Source organism: Canis lupus, chromosome 5, assembly GCF_048164855.1.
Source record: "Canis lupus baileyi chromosome 5, mCanLup2.hap1, whole genome shotgun sequence".
NCBI lineage: Eukaryota > Metazoa > Chordata > Mammalia > Carnivora > Canidae > Canis > Canis lupus.
In genome coordinates this window covers 36,380,467-36,398,938 of record NC_132842.1, presented here as the reverse complement: position 1 = coordinate 36,398,938, position 18,472 = coordinate 36,380,467, and the positions used below count along the sequence as shown (strand labels likewise).

At 34.1% G+C, this 18,472-nt stretch overlaps 1 protein-coding gene across 7 annotated transcripts in view; it reads right to left on the bottom strand.

Moving 5' to 3' along the window:
* Window positions 1-18,472, bottom strand: part of ANKHD1 (ankyrin repeat and KH domain containing 1) — a 118,807-nt gene that overhangs the window by 17,275 nt on the left and 83,060 nt on the right. For all 7 annotated transcript variants that reach the window (XM_072826125.1, XM_072826123.1, XM_072826127.1 and 4 more), the window contains 10 exons: window positions 15,600-16,358; window positions 9,726-9,871; window positions 9,251-9,362; window positions 8,625-8,770; window positions 8,004-8,146; window positions 7,085-7,298; window positions 4,690-4,865; window positions 4,290-4,452; window positions 2,540-2,635; window positions 1,733-1,849 (listed from right to left, as the gene is read on the bottom strand). In XM_072826125.1, coding sequence (XP_072682226.1) covers window positions 1,733-1,849; window positions 2,540-2,635; window positions 4,290-4,452; window positions 4,690-4,865; window positions 7,085-7,298; window positions 8,004-8,146; window positions 8,625-8,770; window positions 9,251-9,362; window positions 9,726-9,871; window positions 15,600-16,358 — 2,072 coding nt within the window. The remainder of the gene's footprint in view (window positions 1-1,732; window positions 1,850-2,539; window positions 2,636-4,289; window positions 4,453-4,689; window positions 4,866-7,084; window positions 7,299-8,003; window positions 8,147-8,624; window positions 8,771-9,250; window positions 9,363-9,725; window positions 9,872-15,599; window positions 16,359-18,472) is intronic.

Below are 18,472 nucleotides of genomic sequence, written 5' to 3'. Positions count from 1 at the left end.
TCCCCATCCTTGCCAACAGTAGCTATTATCAAATCTTTACATTTTAAGTTTTGCCAATCTGGTAAAAATTGACATCTTTCTTTCTTTCTTTCTTTTTAAAAGATTTTATTTATTTATTTATTTATTCATGAGGCACAGAGAGAGAGGCAGAGACATAGGCAGAGAGAGAAGCAGGCTCCATCCAGGAGCCCGATGAGGGACTCGATCCTGGACCCCTGGATTACACCCTGAGTTGAAGGCAGATGCTCAACCACTGAGCCACCCAGGTGTCCCTTTATTTCTTTTTCTGTGAATTGCCCATTCATCTGATCAGTTTTTATTCTGGGCAAGTTACAGTTTTTTCAATGATTTGTAAGAGACCTTTCCTTCTGTTCTTAGCTTATACATTTTTTTGGAGGGTTGTCTGTTTGTTTGGGGGAGGTGGGGAAGGGCAGAGGGAGAAGGAGAAAGAGAATCTTAAGTAGGCTCCACGCCCAGCATGGAGCCAAATGCAGGGCTTGATCTCATAACCCTGAGATCATGACCTAAGCCAAAGTGAAGAGTTGGACACTTAAATGACCGAGCTATCCAAACAGCCTGTATTTTTTTTTTTTTTTTGGTAAACTAAGAATTGGTTTCAAGGTTTTAGTATCTCTCAAAATAATCATGTATTTTTTCTTCCTTTAATCACCAACAAAATATCTTCATTTTTTTAAGAGATTTTATTTATTTATTCATGAGAGAGAGAGAGAGGCAGAGAGATAGGCAGAGGGAGAAGCAGGCTGCATGCAGGGAGCCGGACGTGGGACTCGATCCCAGGTCTCCAGGATCACACCCTAGGCTGAAGGCGGCACTAAACCACTGAACCACCCGGGCTGCCCAAAATATCTTCATGTTAAGCTACCTCTTGCATTCTTAAGATAACTCTTACTTGATCATAGTGTTTGTTCTTTTAATACAACTTCTGGATTGAACAGCAACACCCTCATTTTCCAGGTAAGCAGACTGACCCCCAGAAAAGCAATCTTGTTTTTTTATCCTTTTCCATTATACCACACATCTTAGGATATTAGACACTAACTCTATAAGGGAGGATCTAATAAACTACTAATAGCACACATTTTATAGTTAGCAAAAGATTTTCAATGTTTTACTAAATTTTCTCTCAAACTAATGTTAAAACCACTTAGGTAATAATGTCATTTGGCAAACTGCAACCTGCTTGAAAACTAGTCTTTCACTTATATGGTTAAAAATATTTTTTAAGGGAGACTGGGTGCTCAGTTGGTTAAGTATCTGCCTTTTGCTTGTGTCATGGTTCTAGAGCCCTGGGATCAAGCTCACTATCGGGCTCCCTGCTCAGTGGGGAACCTGCCTCTCCTTCTGCCACTCCACTTGCTTGTGCTTGCTCGCTCACTCTCTCTATGTCAAATGGATGAATAAAATCTTCTAAAAAAAGAATACGTATTTTTTAAGGATAAAAGGTCACAATCAAAAAGTTGTAGTGACTAGATAATCATTTCCTTTGAAAGATATTTTGGTTCATAAGGATGGTAAATTTATTTCAGCAAATTTTCAACAATTTTTTAAAAAATTTGTTTGGTTATTTATAAGTAAGTAATCTCTACTACAACCAAAGTGGGGCTCAAACTCATGACCCTGAGATCAAGAGTCACATGGTTTTCCAGTTGAGTCAGCCGGCTGCCCCAATTTTCAACAATTTCTAAAAAGAAAAATTATTTTTCTTACTCACCTTTTCCAGATCAAGTTCCTTCAAAAGAATACTTGCATTCTTATTTGCTTCTGCAGCCTGCTGGTCTTTAGCCTTCACAATTGTCTCAACACATTGGTGACATTTTTTCAAGAGTTCCTAGAGTAGAAAATGGAATTATATAAATATAGGAACACATAACATCAACAGGCCAAATAAACTGATGAACTGATGAACACAGTGAAGTCCAGGACTTAAAGCCCAAACAAATGAAAACTCACTAAGCCAAATACAAGCCATCCTTTGAGTCTAGTTATACATTATTCTTCCTTTTTTTTAAAGTATAATCTTTCATCAAAAAAAAAAGGCACTATTGGGGCACCTGGGTAGCTTAGTCGGTTAAATGTCTGCCTTCAGCTCAGGTCATGATCCCAGGGTTCAAGTCCCATGTTGGGTTCCCTGCTCAGTGGGAGTCTGCTTCTTCTGCCCGCCCCCCCAGCGCCACTTGTGCTTATGCCCTCTCTCTCTCTCTCTCTAATAAATAAAAAATCTTTAAGAAGGGGTGGGGCACTATTTCCTAAAAAGTCTGTGTTCTTAGAAAACCTTCTATTCAGGCCAATAGTCTAGCAATAACCCTTAGTTGCACTCACTGTGATGATAGTCCATAACAGGAAGGAAGTCTCAAAATAATTTATCAAAATTATTATATCCATTCTCCATGGAGAAACTAAAGCATAGATAGATTAGGTATCCGTCTCACATAAGACAAAAGGAAGGTTGCTAATTACACACTTCAGCATACAATTCTATAAAGAACAAAAATGTACGACAACAGTGTATTAAACCTACCTTATCTGTAATTGTTGCTATGTATCTCATGCATTCTATATCAGAAGGGAACTGATTCACTTCCTTCACCAAATATTGAACAACTTTTACATGACCCTGTAAGAAGTACAACAAAAAATGCACAAAAGAACTCCTTAAAAATTTACCCATGTGTTTAACAATTTAAGAGTAAAAGGTGTGGTAATACTTCTGGATAGTTTACTAAACTGAAAATTGAAATTATGAAAACAAAAACATGCTCACACATTTCTCCTAAATTTAATCTAGTATTTCCCACTGAAAACAGAAAAACTTTTATAGAAAACAAATGTTTCCTAGAATAAATCCATTAATAAAAATTAGTGGTGTGAAATGAACCTTTATATAAAAGGGAAACTGGTCCTAAAAGAGAGATGTTCTAGACTTCAAAGCATTATTGTGGGTCCATCTTACTAAACAAGGGAGATGCTCACATTTATATGAGTCTCATGCCTTGAATCTAGGTAAAATGCTTTCTAAATGCTACAATCAGAGGTGAATGATCTTAATTTATTCTAAGTACCATCTATTTTAACACAACCAAACTTGCAGTTTTCCTCCAACCAAGTTCTAAAACATCTTCAAGAATTAGGCTGATGGTGACAAAAATCAGGAAAGTTGTTGCCTCCAGGCCAGGGAATTGAGAATGGACATGATGGAACTTCCCAGGATTATAAAAGCATTTTTTAATGTATTTATGGGATGTGGGTTACACAGGTATATGCATTTATCAAAACTCATTAAACTATGCATCTTAGGTTTATATATTTCACTATATGTAAAGAACACCTCAATTAAAAAGGAAAAATTAAAAAAAAAAGAACCAAGTCTAAAATATATTTTAAGTTCTTTTTGTAAGATACAAAACTTACACTGTTCTCATTCAATAACTATTTAGTGACTACCTAGTATGTGTCAGGCACCAAGCTAAACAAAGATAGTCATGAAGCCTGGTCTTCCTGGATCTTCCAGTCCAGGAAGATAGGCATTAAAAAATTAAATACATGTTTGAATATATAATTACAAATTGGAGTAAGAAAAATAATATGGTACTATAAAAAAGAACAAGAGGACCTTGTTTAGATGGGTATTAAGGGAAGGATTCTCTAAGAAATGACATTTAAACTGGGAGCTAAAGGATGAGCAGAAGTGAGCAAGCAAAGAGCAAGGGAAAGAAAACCAGTGAACAAACTCCCTCTGGCAGATACAGATTTAGTGCATTCTAGACCAGCAGCTGAAGTATAGTGAACAAAGGGGAAGGATAGCATAAACGACTGTTTGAGGACACAGGCATGAGCCATATCATGCAGGGCTTTGTACAGCCATATTAAGTAGTTTATAGTTTATCATAACTGTAATGGAAAGGCTTTTAAAAATATAGCAGACAAGCAAGCCTTAATACATATATAGGAGATCTAGTAAGTTTTTATGAAAGAGTCCTCTCCTTTTTGTTCTTTCTTAGATAGACATCATCTGCATACTTAAATCTCATGTGTTATGTATAACATAACAAAACTAGTCAAGACACCAAGTGATTTAACAACGATGTTGATTAAAGTGAACTACCATATAGCTCTTAGATTTGGCCACAAAAAGAATGGAAAGAAAGCAATGATTTATGTATGGAAATTCAGGCTGTTTTCCAAGAGTAATTCGTTTTTCTCACATGGTTTCAACTTAGAATCAGTTTAAAATGATTACATTTTACCTTTTTCCCTCAACATCAAATTACCTTGCGAAATGCTGACATAAGAGGTGTGATTTTCCTGTTATCTGCTGCATCTACATCAGCACCTGCTTGCACTAGCAATTGCACCACATCAAAATGACCACCGTTGGATGCCAACCAAAGTGGTGTGTTTCCCTTCTTGTTTCGAACATCAATATGGGCTCCCCTATAAAATAAAAAATTGTTAATATAGTTTGTTATCTACAAGAAGGTGTTGGCTTTCTATTTCCTCTATTTGTCTTTTATCTTCTATAAGATAGCATGCAAATAATACGTTCTTTATTTTTTTTAATAATCTGTTCTTTAAAATGTGAATAAAGTAAAACCATCTGATTAACTGTAAACGTGCTCAAAAGCGGAAAGGATCCAATAACTTCTATATATAAATATAAAATTTACCTACCTATTAATCAGGAGCTCACAAAACTTGTAGTGACCTTTGTCGGCTGCTATTGTTAAAGCAGTATCTCTTGAGGAAGGCACAGGGGGAGCATTGACATCTGCTCCTTTATCAAGGAGAACTCTTCCAACCTCTGCATATCCTCCAGAAGCAGCTTCCATCAAAGGAGTAAGGCCAGTCTGTTTAAACCAAAAATTTATGCAAGCAAATTAATATAATTTTTTTAACAGATGAAAACAATTGACTTTATTCATTCATGAGAGACAGAGAGAGAGGCAGAGACACAGGCAGAGGGAGAAGCAGACTCCATGCAGGGAGACCGATGTGGGACTCCATCCTGAGACCCCGGGATCACACCCTGAGCTGAAAGCAGACGCTCAACCACTGAGCCACCTAAGAGTCCTGTGTTAGATTGAATTAGATAAGCTACAATGAATTCATTTATTTTAACACATCACCTCATATGAAAAAACAATTTTATAATTTTTTAAAAAGATTTTTATTTATTCATTCATGAGAGACAGAGAGAGGCAGAGACACAGGCAGAGGGAGAAGCAGGCTCCATGCAGGGAGCCCAACGTGGGACTCGATCCCGGGACCCCAGGATCAAACCCTGGGCTGAAGGCACTGAACCGCTGACCCACCCAGGGATCCCCAACTTTATAATTTCTAAACTGTTATAAATTTACACACCAGACAATAACTTCTCTGCACAATGAATATAGATACGAAAAATGAATAAAAAGAAAATTAAGTAAAGCACATTGTTCAATGGGAAAATTTTGTTTAAAATATTTACCTGAGAATGTAGTTTGCTAAATAACTCAGGATAAACTCTTTTAATCCTGTTCAAACTTGGGAATAATAGATTAAAATATCACTTCATAAATTTTATGCATTTGTGTCCTTTGCTCTTTGGTCCCCAAAACTTTAGCCAAGAGACATTTCCTACTGGTATCACTTCCAAAGTAACACGGATTTCTATAGGACTCCTAATAGATAAGTGGGCCACACTTGAATACATGAAATACGAAAAAAATAAACTGGATAGCAGGAAAGTTTCATTTTTCTTTGTGCTATGAAAATTTTGAGGAAAATTATACTTCCTAATTTTGTAGATTACAAAAAAAAAATGTAAAGGTTGCATTAAATTTGAAGAAATATAACTAATGCAGTGCAGGGTGAAAATATGAAAATTTCATTCAAATCTTTAAAATTTGAAATGACTACCAGATTGACTATTGTATGACTATAAAGAATTCTACATAAGGTACGTTTTTCTAGGGTTGTAAGTTCCTAGTAGTTCTAAGCACAGAAATTCAAAACACTGATATACTAACTCCTTTCTAAATGCCAAATAGTCATGAATTTGTCAGAATCTGTTATGATCAAATTAGATTTTAGCTGCCTTAATTTTATGATCTAATCAGTAATTTTCTGATCAGGTTTTAAAAAAATATTTTATTTATTTGAAAGAGAGAGAAAGAGCGCACAAGCAGGGAGAGGGGCAGAGGCAGAGGGAGAAGCAGGCTCCCTGCTGAGCAGAGAGCCAAATGTGGGGCTCGATCCCACGATCCTGGGATCATGACCTGAGCTGAAGGCAGGCCCTTAACTGACTGAGCCACCCAGGTGCCCCTCTGATTAGATTTTTATCAATGCTAACCACATGCTTCATTGAGAAAGTTCTTTAAAAATCTACATTAAAGGACTCTACAGGACACCTGGCTTAGTCAGTAGAACATGTGACTCTTGATCTCAGAGTTGTGAGCTCAAGTCCCAAGTCAGGCACAGAGCTTACTTTAAAAAAAAAAAAAAAAAAAGAGGACTCTACAAAATAATCTTATTATAAAAATATCTTATTATATATTCAAAGATTGCAAACTGGAGGATTAACAGAGAGCTAATCAAGTCTGAGGCTGGAAAATCTATGGATTCTACTTTCTTCATTGTCCTTAATAAGTCATGAATGATGATAGTGTGTCATTGGCCACTGAACATCACAATTTCCTGATCTTGCCTTGGGATGTCAGTTTTAACCTACAACAATTTAAAATAGCACACTCAATTTGAGTTGAAATGCCATGCTATTTTTTTTTTTTAAGATTTTATTTTTAAGTAATCTCTACAACCAACATGAGGCTCACACTCATAGCTCTGATATCAAGAGACACACGCTCTACTGATTGAGCCAGCCAGGTGCCCTTTTATAAATATATATTTTTAAGTAAATTCTACCCCTGATGTGGGGTTTGAACTCATGACCCCAAGATTAAGAGCTGGATGCTTCACCAACTGAGCCAGCAAGGTATCCCACAACACCATAGAAATACATAGAAATACATACATAGAAATACATAGAAATACAGTCTAAGAAGTTGAAAAGTTACAAAATGCTTACCTTTGCTCTATGTTCAACATTGGCTTTTCGGTCCAGAAGCAAACTCACAACTTCTGCTCGGCCTTGGAAACAGGCCAAGGTGAGAGCTGTGTTCCGATTGGTCTCTATTTGGGCATTAATGTCTGAACCCATATCAAGCAGCAGTTTCACTGCAGGAACGTGTCCATTCATGGCAGCCAACATCAGGGGAGAAATACCTAGTTTACTCCCAGTCCTAAGGGGAGAAATGTGCTTAGAAAATTAAGATAATATGTTGCTAACTGTTTTTTAAAAAGCAAAGAGAATATAAAAGATGAAAATGATTTAGTTTAAAAAGAAAGGGTTCTAACACCAACGAATGTATTTTATTTGTGTAGACTACTAACTAGGAATGGGAAAATTTCACAATTTAAAACATAATCCCAATTTAGAAGTTATAAATTTCCAGCTATATATAATGAAGCACCTTCTGAAATTAGACCTTTTTAAAAATAGCTATGTTAGCTAAAATAAGGTGTGATTACTTTTAAGTACATTATAGGAATAATTGGTGGTCTTGTAACTTTAGCAGTAACTTTAATTTTTTTAATTTTTAGTTAAAAGTAAAGTTGATTTTAGTACTATCTTAATTAAAAATAGGGATCCCTGGGTGGCGCAGCGGTTTGCCGCCTGCCTTCGGCCTGGGGCGCGATCTTGGAGACCCGGGATCGAATCCCACGTCAGGCTCCCGGTGCATGGAGCCTGCTTCTCCCTCTGCCTATGTCTCTGCCTCTCTCTCTCTCTCTCTCTGTGACTATCATAAATAAATAAAAATTAAAAAATATATAATAAAAAAAATAATAAAAATAAAAATGGTACCTGTACAAATATTTAGAGGAAGACACTTAATCCCAAGGTAGTAATTTATACTAATCATGAGTAATATAATGAAGATAGATACCTTGAATTAATCTCTGCACCAGCATTAAGCAGAATCTTAATGATGTTAACATATCCTCCAGATGCAGCTAGACTCAGTGGTGTATAATCAGACACATTCCTATGTTCTTTATTTGCACCTCGAGCCAGCAGCAAGTCTACTACCTACAAAGTAAAATAAAAACAGAGAAGGATTCAACTTCTAATGAAGGAAGCACAAAGAAATGGAATCTATAATTTCATTGACTAAGTATCTGACATTTTAATTATGCCCTAAATATTCAAATATCAGCACTAGAGAAATGTATTCAATTTCATATCACAGAATTTGGAGCTCTGATTTCCCAATTATATTGAAATAACAAAATGTTACTCATTCTGCTTATCAATGGTTGAGTGGATGAATTTGCAGTTCATATGTGTTAGGATTGTGGCTCATTCAGCCCCAATAAATGTAAGGATAAACAGAATTATTATTATTATTTTTTGCCTGAAGGGCAAGATGATTCACTACTCCCACTAAATTTAGTATATGGAACATATCAACACATGCAAGTTTTATTTATGTAGCTAAATTATTAAGCATATGCATATTTAAAATACGGGTATAATGTTTACAAAATGAAAATCAACATTAACACACCTCCTGACGTCCACCAGAACATGCTAATGAAAGTGGAGTATCCTTAGTGCGTTCAGATTGTGCTTCTATATCTCCACCTTTATCCAAAAGGATTTCAACAACTCCAACATGCCCGGCTGTTGCTGCCAGGATCAGTGGTGTGAAACCTAAAACAGAAAATAAAAGTCTCAAATTTTTTAAATTATTGAGCTATTGTTTTATTTTATTTTATTTTATTTTATTTTATTTTATTTTATTTTATTTTTTTGAGCTATTGTTTTCAATTCTCTACTATTTCAATAGGAAATCTTTAGGGCAGATACTTAAAACCATTTAACATAAAACTGCTCTAGTCCCTAATTTGTTAGTGACAAAAACCCCAAAACCCCCGATAAAAAGGAAATGCTAAGTCAAACAAAACTACTAAAGTTTATACTCATAATGAGCCTTTATACCTCTGTGTGTTCTACTTTTGGATTAAGGAGAAAAGCAACCATAACTTGTTGTACTCCAGTAGATATTCCTAATTGAAATATGCTTATCCATCTATTTATTGATAATCAAAAATATAATTGTTTTCTAAAAAAAATTTTTTTAAACTTATTTTCTGATGGAACTAACTCTCGAGCTTTACTTCTGACATTTACCTTTTTTATCTCTGTGCTCAATTTTAGCATCTCGTGCAATGAGTACAGACACAAGTTCTTCATGACCACCCGCACAAGCTAATGTTAATGCTGTGTCGTGATTGCTCTCAGTCTAGAGATGAAAAAAAAGTTAGTTTTTGTTTACAACATGGTTATCAATTTAAGAGCAAATAATAATTATTTCTGCAATGAACATACAATGATAATTTTCTTTTCCAAACAAAGAAAATCAGAATATGCAAAATAAAGCAGTCTAGGGGCCCCTGGGTGGCTGAGTCAGTTAAGTGTCTAGTGATTTCTGCTTAGGTCATGATCTCAGGGTTGTGAAGTTAAGCCCTGTGTCTGGCTCCATGCTAAGCGTGGAGTCAGCTTGAGATTCTCTCTCTGCCCCACCCCCTCACTTGTGCACTCTTTCTAAATTAAATAAGCAAAATCTTTTAAATAAATAAATAAAGCAAGCAAGCAATTTACTCACATGTGCATCAATGTCAACTGAAGGATAGACCGGGGGCATAGACTGGGAAGCCACATTGCTTGGAGACTGAGAACAGGGTTCAGGTGTAAGACATTCTGTGGTCTGAGAGGAACTGTTTGAACCAGTGGGCACTCTGCTACTCACAGCTGAAAAACAATATTCATATTGCTGAATTCTACTTAAAAGAGTAAAGTCACTTATATATAGAAAAACACAGAAAACAAAATTTTATAGCAAAAATATAACAGTACTTAAATCACAAGCTTTGGAATCTGACCTATGTTTGAATCCCAATTCCACCACTTTCTGATCTCAGGCAAGTAATTTAACCTTGTAGGGCCTCAATTTTCCTCATATGTAAAATAGGAATGATAATAATAGTACCTGCCTTGAGAGGTTGTTGGAAACACCATTTAAGATAATGCAGGTGAAGTACTTATTAGCATAGTGCCTAATACACAACAAATAATAGCCCTTTATGTTGTCAATAGGGAAAAAATATTTTCCAATAAAGAAGTAAATTTTATATCTTAGTTTATAAAAAGTAATTAGACAAAAATATCCTGAGGACAATGCACAAAAGAGGAGGGGTGGAAAATAAGTTAAAAAAATATTTCTCATATAAATAGCAAAGAGTGTTTTTATAATTCAATAATATTTATTTTGAAAATTTGCTAAAATGAGTCAATCTCTGAAAATAAATCAATTTTTAAAATGAACACTGGAACTTTCTTTAGGGTGTTTGAAACTGCTGTCTGAAAACTGAATTAAAAGACATTATATCTTTGTGTCTCTGCGTTTTTCTTATGTTTCATAAGAGACAGAGTTTGCCCCACAGAAGGAGAAACAGGACCTGTCTCAGAGGAATCTTATGAGTTGACTACTAGGTAAGGTATAAAAAGCATTTAAAACACAGTGTTTGGAACATGTTAAGTGCTCATTAAGCATAATTATCAGATATTTTATAGGATTTTCAGTACTATTGCTCACTGTATTGAAAAATACAAACATTACTACTCACTCAAGAAAAAACTCAGAAAAAATCCATAATCATTAATAATATAAAAAAAGACAAAGCTTCAGTGATGACAATAACCTCTCATCTGGACTAAAAGTAAATAAAAAAACACATAGGTCTCAAAGGAAAATGTAAGCATTTCAAGTGTTACAGAATGCTTAGTCTCTAGAATTTTTATATGACTGGAACCCAATCAAGGATACTGTTCACAAGTGTAAATGACTAAGTTTAGTATACTACTTCTTTATATAATCTCACAAATTTTAAGATGTTCAGATATGTTTCTATATGAGCTGCACCATCCTCGTCCCCACTGATATATATAAAATCATTTTGTCTATATGAATTTCTGTAGCTTCTATCATGGTTACAAATAAGAATTGTTATTTTATATATTTGTTTCACCTATAAGAACCTGCACAAAATGGAAAAAAAGCTTTAAAAATCTTTGTCATTCACTGAATTAAAAGCAGATAGTATTTTGTTATACCTCCTCAAAATAGCTGGTATGTTTGGAAAACAGCTCTAGAAAATGAGATGCTAAAGACCAATATGTAGCTCCTCTGGAATAGTAAGATTTTAACAATGGTCTAGTAATTATTAACAAATACCTCACTAGGAACTACTTTTATCATTATTAATGTTGTTTATCCATGTTATCTTTTTGTTATGAAAAACAGATATTTTAAAAATTTTAAATAGTTGATTAGAGTACTATGCCAGATGTGATACTATAAAAGACTTCTTTACAGACATGGCTTTTCAAAAATACTTCTGTGCATTTAACAGCTCTATGACCAAAAATGTGGTGTTACATCAACTATTGTACATTTTCGTACATTACCCTAGAAACATTTTTCCTCCTCGCAATAATGACAATCAGAAGCATTCCACAAAAGTGACTTTAATAGGATCAAATACATACAAAAATAAAGATAAGACTAGAAAATAGCATGATTTAAAAGATACATGTGGAATAAAGGTTTTATTAATATAAAATTGTACCAACACTATTACATTTTTTTAAAGTCCTAAAACGTTTTCTACCTTTGAATGAAATGTCTCTGAAAATGACAATGACAGATCTCTACCACAAAGGGCCCTATGTAATTCAAATTAAATTTATGCACTATCCTAAAATTGGGTAATAAAAGAATTAAGTGCAATATTCTACTTAATTCTTTATGAAATTTAAGATGGCTTTGTAGGCAATACAGAAGATAATAATAAACCTTATATAAAAATCTCAGATACTAGATGTACATAAACTATGCTGTGAGATTCTAGTAAATTAAATCACCATAATCTGTTTTGTATATAGTAACTTTATTAAATAAATAAAATATTAACATTTATTAGAAAAAATTATTTGAAGATATTTTATTGCAAATTCCCTCAAAAATAAGAGGGTTTCCTATTTACCTTTTTATTGCTAAGCTACTACAGGATTACTTAAAGCAAGATACTTTGGAATTAGAATTTGTTTTAAGAGAACCTATTAAGGTGCCAACAACAGTAACAATGTGCTAGCTACAAAATTATATTAAACCTTATACATATATCAAATCTTAATATAAAAACAATAAGGGAAATTGTTAATATTGTTTAGCAGTCTAAGGTAATAACAAATATCTTTAAAATAAATTCAGAACTTAAACATGAATTAGATGCATACATATTACACTATACCTTAGGTTCTTAAACATGGCCGAACTGAAAAACAAAACAAAACAAACAAACAAAAAAACAACCCATGGCTGAACCAAGTTTGAGTCTTGACACTTACTAGCAACAATTTGTATAGGCCTCAGTTTTTCAACAGAAAAAGACTGGGAAAAGGACCTATTTTATAAGATTATTATAAATAGCCCATGAGATAACATTCATAAAGCATTAAGCACAGAACTTAGTACATGTTAAGTACTCAATAAATGTGAATAAATTGATACTGAGTTGATTTTTAATCAATCTTTTTATATTAATAATAAAATTTTTTTACTAGAGGTTTCTGGAACTGCTCTTAAGGTAAGAGCTATTTTGTATATTTTTAGATTTCCAACCTTAGTTCTAGACATTTGAACTGAGAATCACTTGTTATTATGATACTTTCTAAAAGTCCAAAACTTACTTTCACTTCACAGAAAGGAACTGAAGAACCATGCTCCAAATCAAGAGTTTACATACATTCTGTCTGGGACTATATCAAGTATGACACAAAGCCTATATACTAAAATACTACATAAGCTAATCAAGTCATGACTTTAACAAATAAGCAATAAAAAAAAATACTCCTATATTTAAAGAGTGAAATTTATTCTATTATATATGAATATTCTCTAAAGTGAAAGTGTAAGATGTATAGTATTCTCTCCTTTATTAAATATGAAGGATGAGAACTAAATTTGGGTAAAATTAATACATCTTTGGTCTAATCTACAATCATATTGATATATTAATATATCATGAAATTACAGAATTAGGTATTCACCTAATCCATCCTTGTCTAATTTCTTTCACCTTTGAAAAAGAAAATTAAGAGAAATTTGGTCTTAATAAAATAACTTTTTAACTTTAAGTGAGATAGTTAACCATCTTGAGCAAAGAAAATCTAATTATTGCTATGTGTTTTAAAACAGATAACCACAAAAATGGAAATTTTTTATATGAAGATAATTTTTTTAGTTATTGGCTGATTTATAAATTATAGCTTGTTAATAAAGGAATATTGTACAAAAAGATAAGCCAACTACCGCTATACATTAATCTCTAATAGAAATTACATTTTCAGGGATGCCTGGGTGGCTCAGCAGTTGAGTGTCTGCCTTTGGCTCAGGGTGTGATCCCAGAGTCCCAGGATCAAGTCCCACATCGGACTCCCTGCGAGGAGCCTGCTTCTCCCTCTGCCTATGTCTCTGCCTCTCTCTCTGTGTCTCTCATGAATAAATAAATAAAGTATCTTAAAAAAAAAAAGAAATTACATTTTCTTAGTTTCACTATATATAATTAAAAGAGGTTTTTAAACAAATTTTTTGAACTTTATAAAAGACCATCTCAATGTAACAAATAGTTCGATGAAATAAATTTTGCCTCCCCTACAAGAACCATCCATAAACACTACCATAAAGTTAACATCTACAAGTTCCTTTTAGAGCGATTTCTGCATTAAAAAAGAAAAAAAATACAAGTTCTAAGTTACAACAAAACTAGATTGAAAAGTAATGTGGGTTTCATAACTGCAAACTGAGTACTCAATTAGGAACATTAAAAAGCTACTTATGAAAAAAAAACTACTTATGTTATCATAAATCTTAAAAATGTTATTCCTATATTATGTTTCATTATTATTATTCATAATTGTACTGACGCTCATATATCTACTTCTACCCAGATTAGATATTAGAAATATAAATGAGCTCTAAGAGTTCATTCATAATTTATAATAACTCTCAATACCAACAACACAAAGTTAATTTGAGTTAAGTGGCTGTGGGCTGAAGATATAAAAATCCAAATTAAAGAATAAAGAATCTAATTCCTTAAGTATTCCTCCTCCATACAGTGATACATTAAAGGAGGCTCATAGGCAGTATCACAATTCTAGAAACATTGCAAGTCATACAAATGCCCAATAAAATTCCTGGTTTAAGTAAGCTTATTCCACATTTTTAAAGATTCAGTAAAGATTAGGAAGGCTAAAAGCTCACAAAAGAAGGAAACTGGGATAGCATAATTGGGATGGGAAGAGGGGAAGAGAATATGACAAGAGGAAACAGACAACAGTAAGGAAAAAAATGTTGCAATCAAGAGACAGAGGACTGGCCTGCCTTTGAATATCACTCCAGCTACATCTTAGTTCTTGGTCTTCATCCACTGTCAACAGCCATTCTGGCTGCATTTCTGAACTGGGCTCTCATGGAGGTGATACATTCACCAGCCATCTTTAGGAAGGTAAATGATTAATTGCACTGTTTTCCCACTGCTGCAAGGACAATGAAAGGGAAAGTAAACTTGTGCACCTCATTTCATATCTAGTTGTAATTTTCCACACAACAATAAAACAGAAACATATACTTCAAGGTTATCAGGCCTTTCTTTTGTTCTTTTCTTGTGTGTATGTCTGTTGTGTCTGTCTGGTGCTTTCACCAAGATAATTAATATAAAAATCCCAATCTCTAAATCATCATCCAGTTGATGATAACTTCAATTTAATTTGAATCTTCTAACCACACATACAAGAACATGGAATGCTTATAGTTTTCCCTGAACATCCCTCTTAATTAGAGATATTTGAATTGATCTAATAAAATCAGAAATAAAGAGAACGTAATTTAGAATTATGATTTCTAGACATGAAAATCACTAGCAGGAAAATTTAATGTATAATCTTATACGAGTATCTCTAAAGCCTAAAAAGAAAGTCTACTTTGAGATCTCCTACCCGAAATAGAACACAGGGTGATGTTTTGTTTTTTTCAATTAGGTTTTTAAAATAATCTCCACACCCAATGTGGGGTTCAAACTCATGACCTGGAGAGCAACAACTGTATGCTCTACCAACTGAGCAACCCAGGTACTGCACAGGGTGGTTTTGATACCAAAGTTCTAAAATAAAAGATCACGGCCACTTTATTTTTTACCTTTGCAAATCACAAAAAAGAAGAGAGGAAAACAAGATTTTGTGTGTTAGTGCTGTCTAGCTTAGTTAAATTCACTTCCAAAATATCTCAAGGAATAGGTAATTTCACAAAGATGTTCTTAAATGGAAAAGTACCACGCTGGTGTTTTTGGAGGGCCGTGTAAAGAAGTTGAGCACACAGATTAAAGAGAAATTATTACAGATATATTTCTTAACCCACCTGCTATCAGGTCATCAAGAGTGTCGGTAAGCGTCTGGGCTGGAGTTGCAACCATAAGTCCGTCTGGTTCTTGAACTAACAGCCCCTGATCATGTCCAGTAATAGCAATCTGAGGCTGTCCTATAATCTGATGATTACCTGATACTTTCTGAAGTTCAAGAGAATTTGTCCCATTAGAACCTAAGTCACTGGAAAAGTTACACTGTGGAGATGATAAAGGCTGGACTGGGACAAAATCAATTTGTTCTGCCGATGGTGGAGACTGCTGCTCATCATCAACATCATTATCTTTAAATAAGATTGTGTCAACCTGAGGTAACTCTGATAAATGATCCTCTGGGAGACTACCATCTCCTTCCCCTTCTGGGAAGACTCCTCTATGAGAGCACTGCTGGTGTAGAGATACTGTGTCTTTCTGACCTTTGGTTTCCAAGTATTCTTTGGTAAATTGCTGCTGTGTTTTCATCTGCAACTGCCTTTCCACTTTCTGTAGTTCTTTCAGTATTTTCTTCTTCTTCTGAACTTGTTCTTCTCTGTTCTTTTTAAGTTCTTCTATCTTATCTTTGTTCAGAGGTTCACCTTGAATTAACTCCAGTGACTTAAGCTGTGCTTTTTCAATAGCACTAATTCTTTGTCCCAGTTCATTCAGCTTGCCTTCAGTCTCCTCTACTATGCACTCCAAAGGCTGGTATGGGTGAAAAGGTGGCAGTACGTCCTGATCTGCTACCTGCAGGGAACTGGACTTCTGCTTGGATGTACCTAAGCACATGAAAAATGTTTGAAAAAGTGCCATGCTAAAAAAAAAAAAAAAAAATCAGCTCCCCCTCCCACACACACGGACCTCCCTCCCCAGACCCTTATAACTAATGCTATAAAATGAATGTTCAGAGATTCATACCAATGGGAGTCAGATTAAAGACTGTACTCATCTATTTCAACACAGCACACACTGGGATGTTGCTGATTAAAAAAATGTGAATTTTTCAATTAAAAATTGAATTTTTAGGATAGGAGGATTTTGGAAACTAAGGTGGGGCAGGGAGAAAGGAAATCAGAGAGGAAAAAGAATCTCAAAATTCTGCTTATTAGATTGGACTTTTAAAGAATATCAAATCTAAAACAGAATTAAAATGTGTTGAGGATGTCATTAGAGATATTCCAATTTTTTCCTTACAATATTAACTGTGCAAATAAAGGTTACTACAGGAAACTCTAACTTATAAATCAACATAGCGAAAAGTATTTTTCAAGCGGCCAAACCTTTGTCTTATTGTATTAAAATACAATGTAAAATTGTTTATTTCCTCTAAAATTTTCCATTAAATAAGTCTTTAACATTTCTTTACCTGAAAACTACATTAAACTTAAATCACAAAGGACAATTATTCTGAGTTTAAATAAAGTCTTCACGTAGAAAAACAATGAGTGTTACTGAGGAGAAAATCACTTCTCATACAGAATTTCTCATATTGCCAGTGTATGTTAAAAATGAAGTAAATGTATGTTATTTTAAGATTCTGGATCGCACTTAAGTTACTCCCCTCATGACAAAATGATTATCAATATTAACAATCCTAACATCTGGACATAAAATGGAGGAAATATACAAGGCTTACTCTTCCTGTTCAGGAAGAACTGGGGTTATTCAACAATGAAAACAACTGATAGGTTCTACAGGTTGGATGAACCTTGAAAACATTACGCTAGTCAAAGAAGCCAGACACAAATGATCACATATTGTGTAACAACATTTATATAAAATCTATATATAGAGAGAGGAAAGTAGTAGTTGCCAAGGGTTATGGTATTGAGAATGAAGACTGATTACAAACCAGCATGAGAGATCTTTTCAGAGTGATAGAACTGTTTAAAACTAGATGGTAGTGACGGCTACATAATGCTGTAAATTTACTAAAACTCACTGCATTGTACACTTAAAATGCAGGAACAGTATGGTATGTAAATTAAACAACAGTAAAGCTACTTTTAAAAAAGATCTGAGTAAAAAAGTTGTTTTCTGAATTGTAGTCAACATATATGAATAACATAGGTAACATAAGATTTTAAAAAATAGGATCATCCAATGCATTCAACATGATTCTAAAGTCCAAAGGAAAAATGTCATCCTCCATTTGATGTTAAAATACTCTAAATTACAAAAGGGTAATGAAACACTAGAGAAAAACAGAGATTCAATGGGTTCTTTGTTTTTGGTTTTTGCTAGAATAGGAGGTGTCAAAACTGCAGGTACCTCAGGTATCTGCAATATATTAATGAAAAAGTCCAACAGTTTTCCTCCTAGATATTGACTTTAAAAGGGTTAGGATGCCACAGTTCCAAAACTATTGCAATCACTTTAAGAGACTTAATTATTCTTCAAAAGCAAAATGTATTGCCCACATTTAGTTTCATATTTATATCTGAGCAAAGGGACGGATTATTCTTTCAGAACAGAAGCTGTTGTATTTGTGAGATAATTTTTTAAAAGGTTTTATTTTTGTATTTGAGGGAGAGAGAACACTAATGGGGGAGGGTAGAGGGAGGGAGAGGAGCAGACTTCCCAATGAGCAGGGAGCTCAGTGCAGCCTCCATTCTAGGACTCCAGGATCATAACCTGAGCTGAAGGCAGACGCTCAACCAACTGAGCCACCCAGGAACCCCTGTGGGATAATTTAATAACTACTTCTAGAAGATCTTACAGGAATCCAGGAATCCATGATTTATTTGTTCCAAGTACCTAATAACAATCAACAGGTAAAAAAAGGGAGATCTGCTGCCACAAATAGCAGATTAATGTAGATTCTTTTGCTAGTCCAACAAAGAAATTTTCAATCAATAAATTCAATGACAATTCAGCCTCTACAAAGACTGAA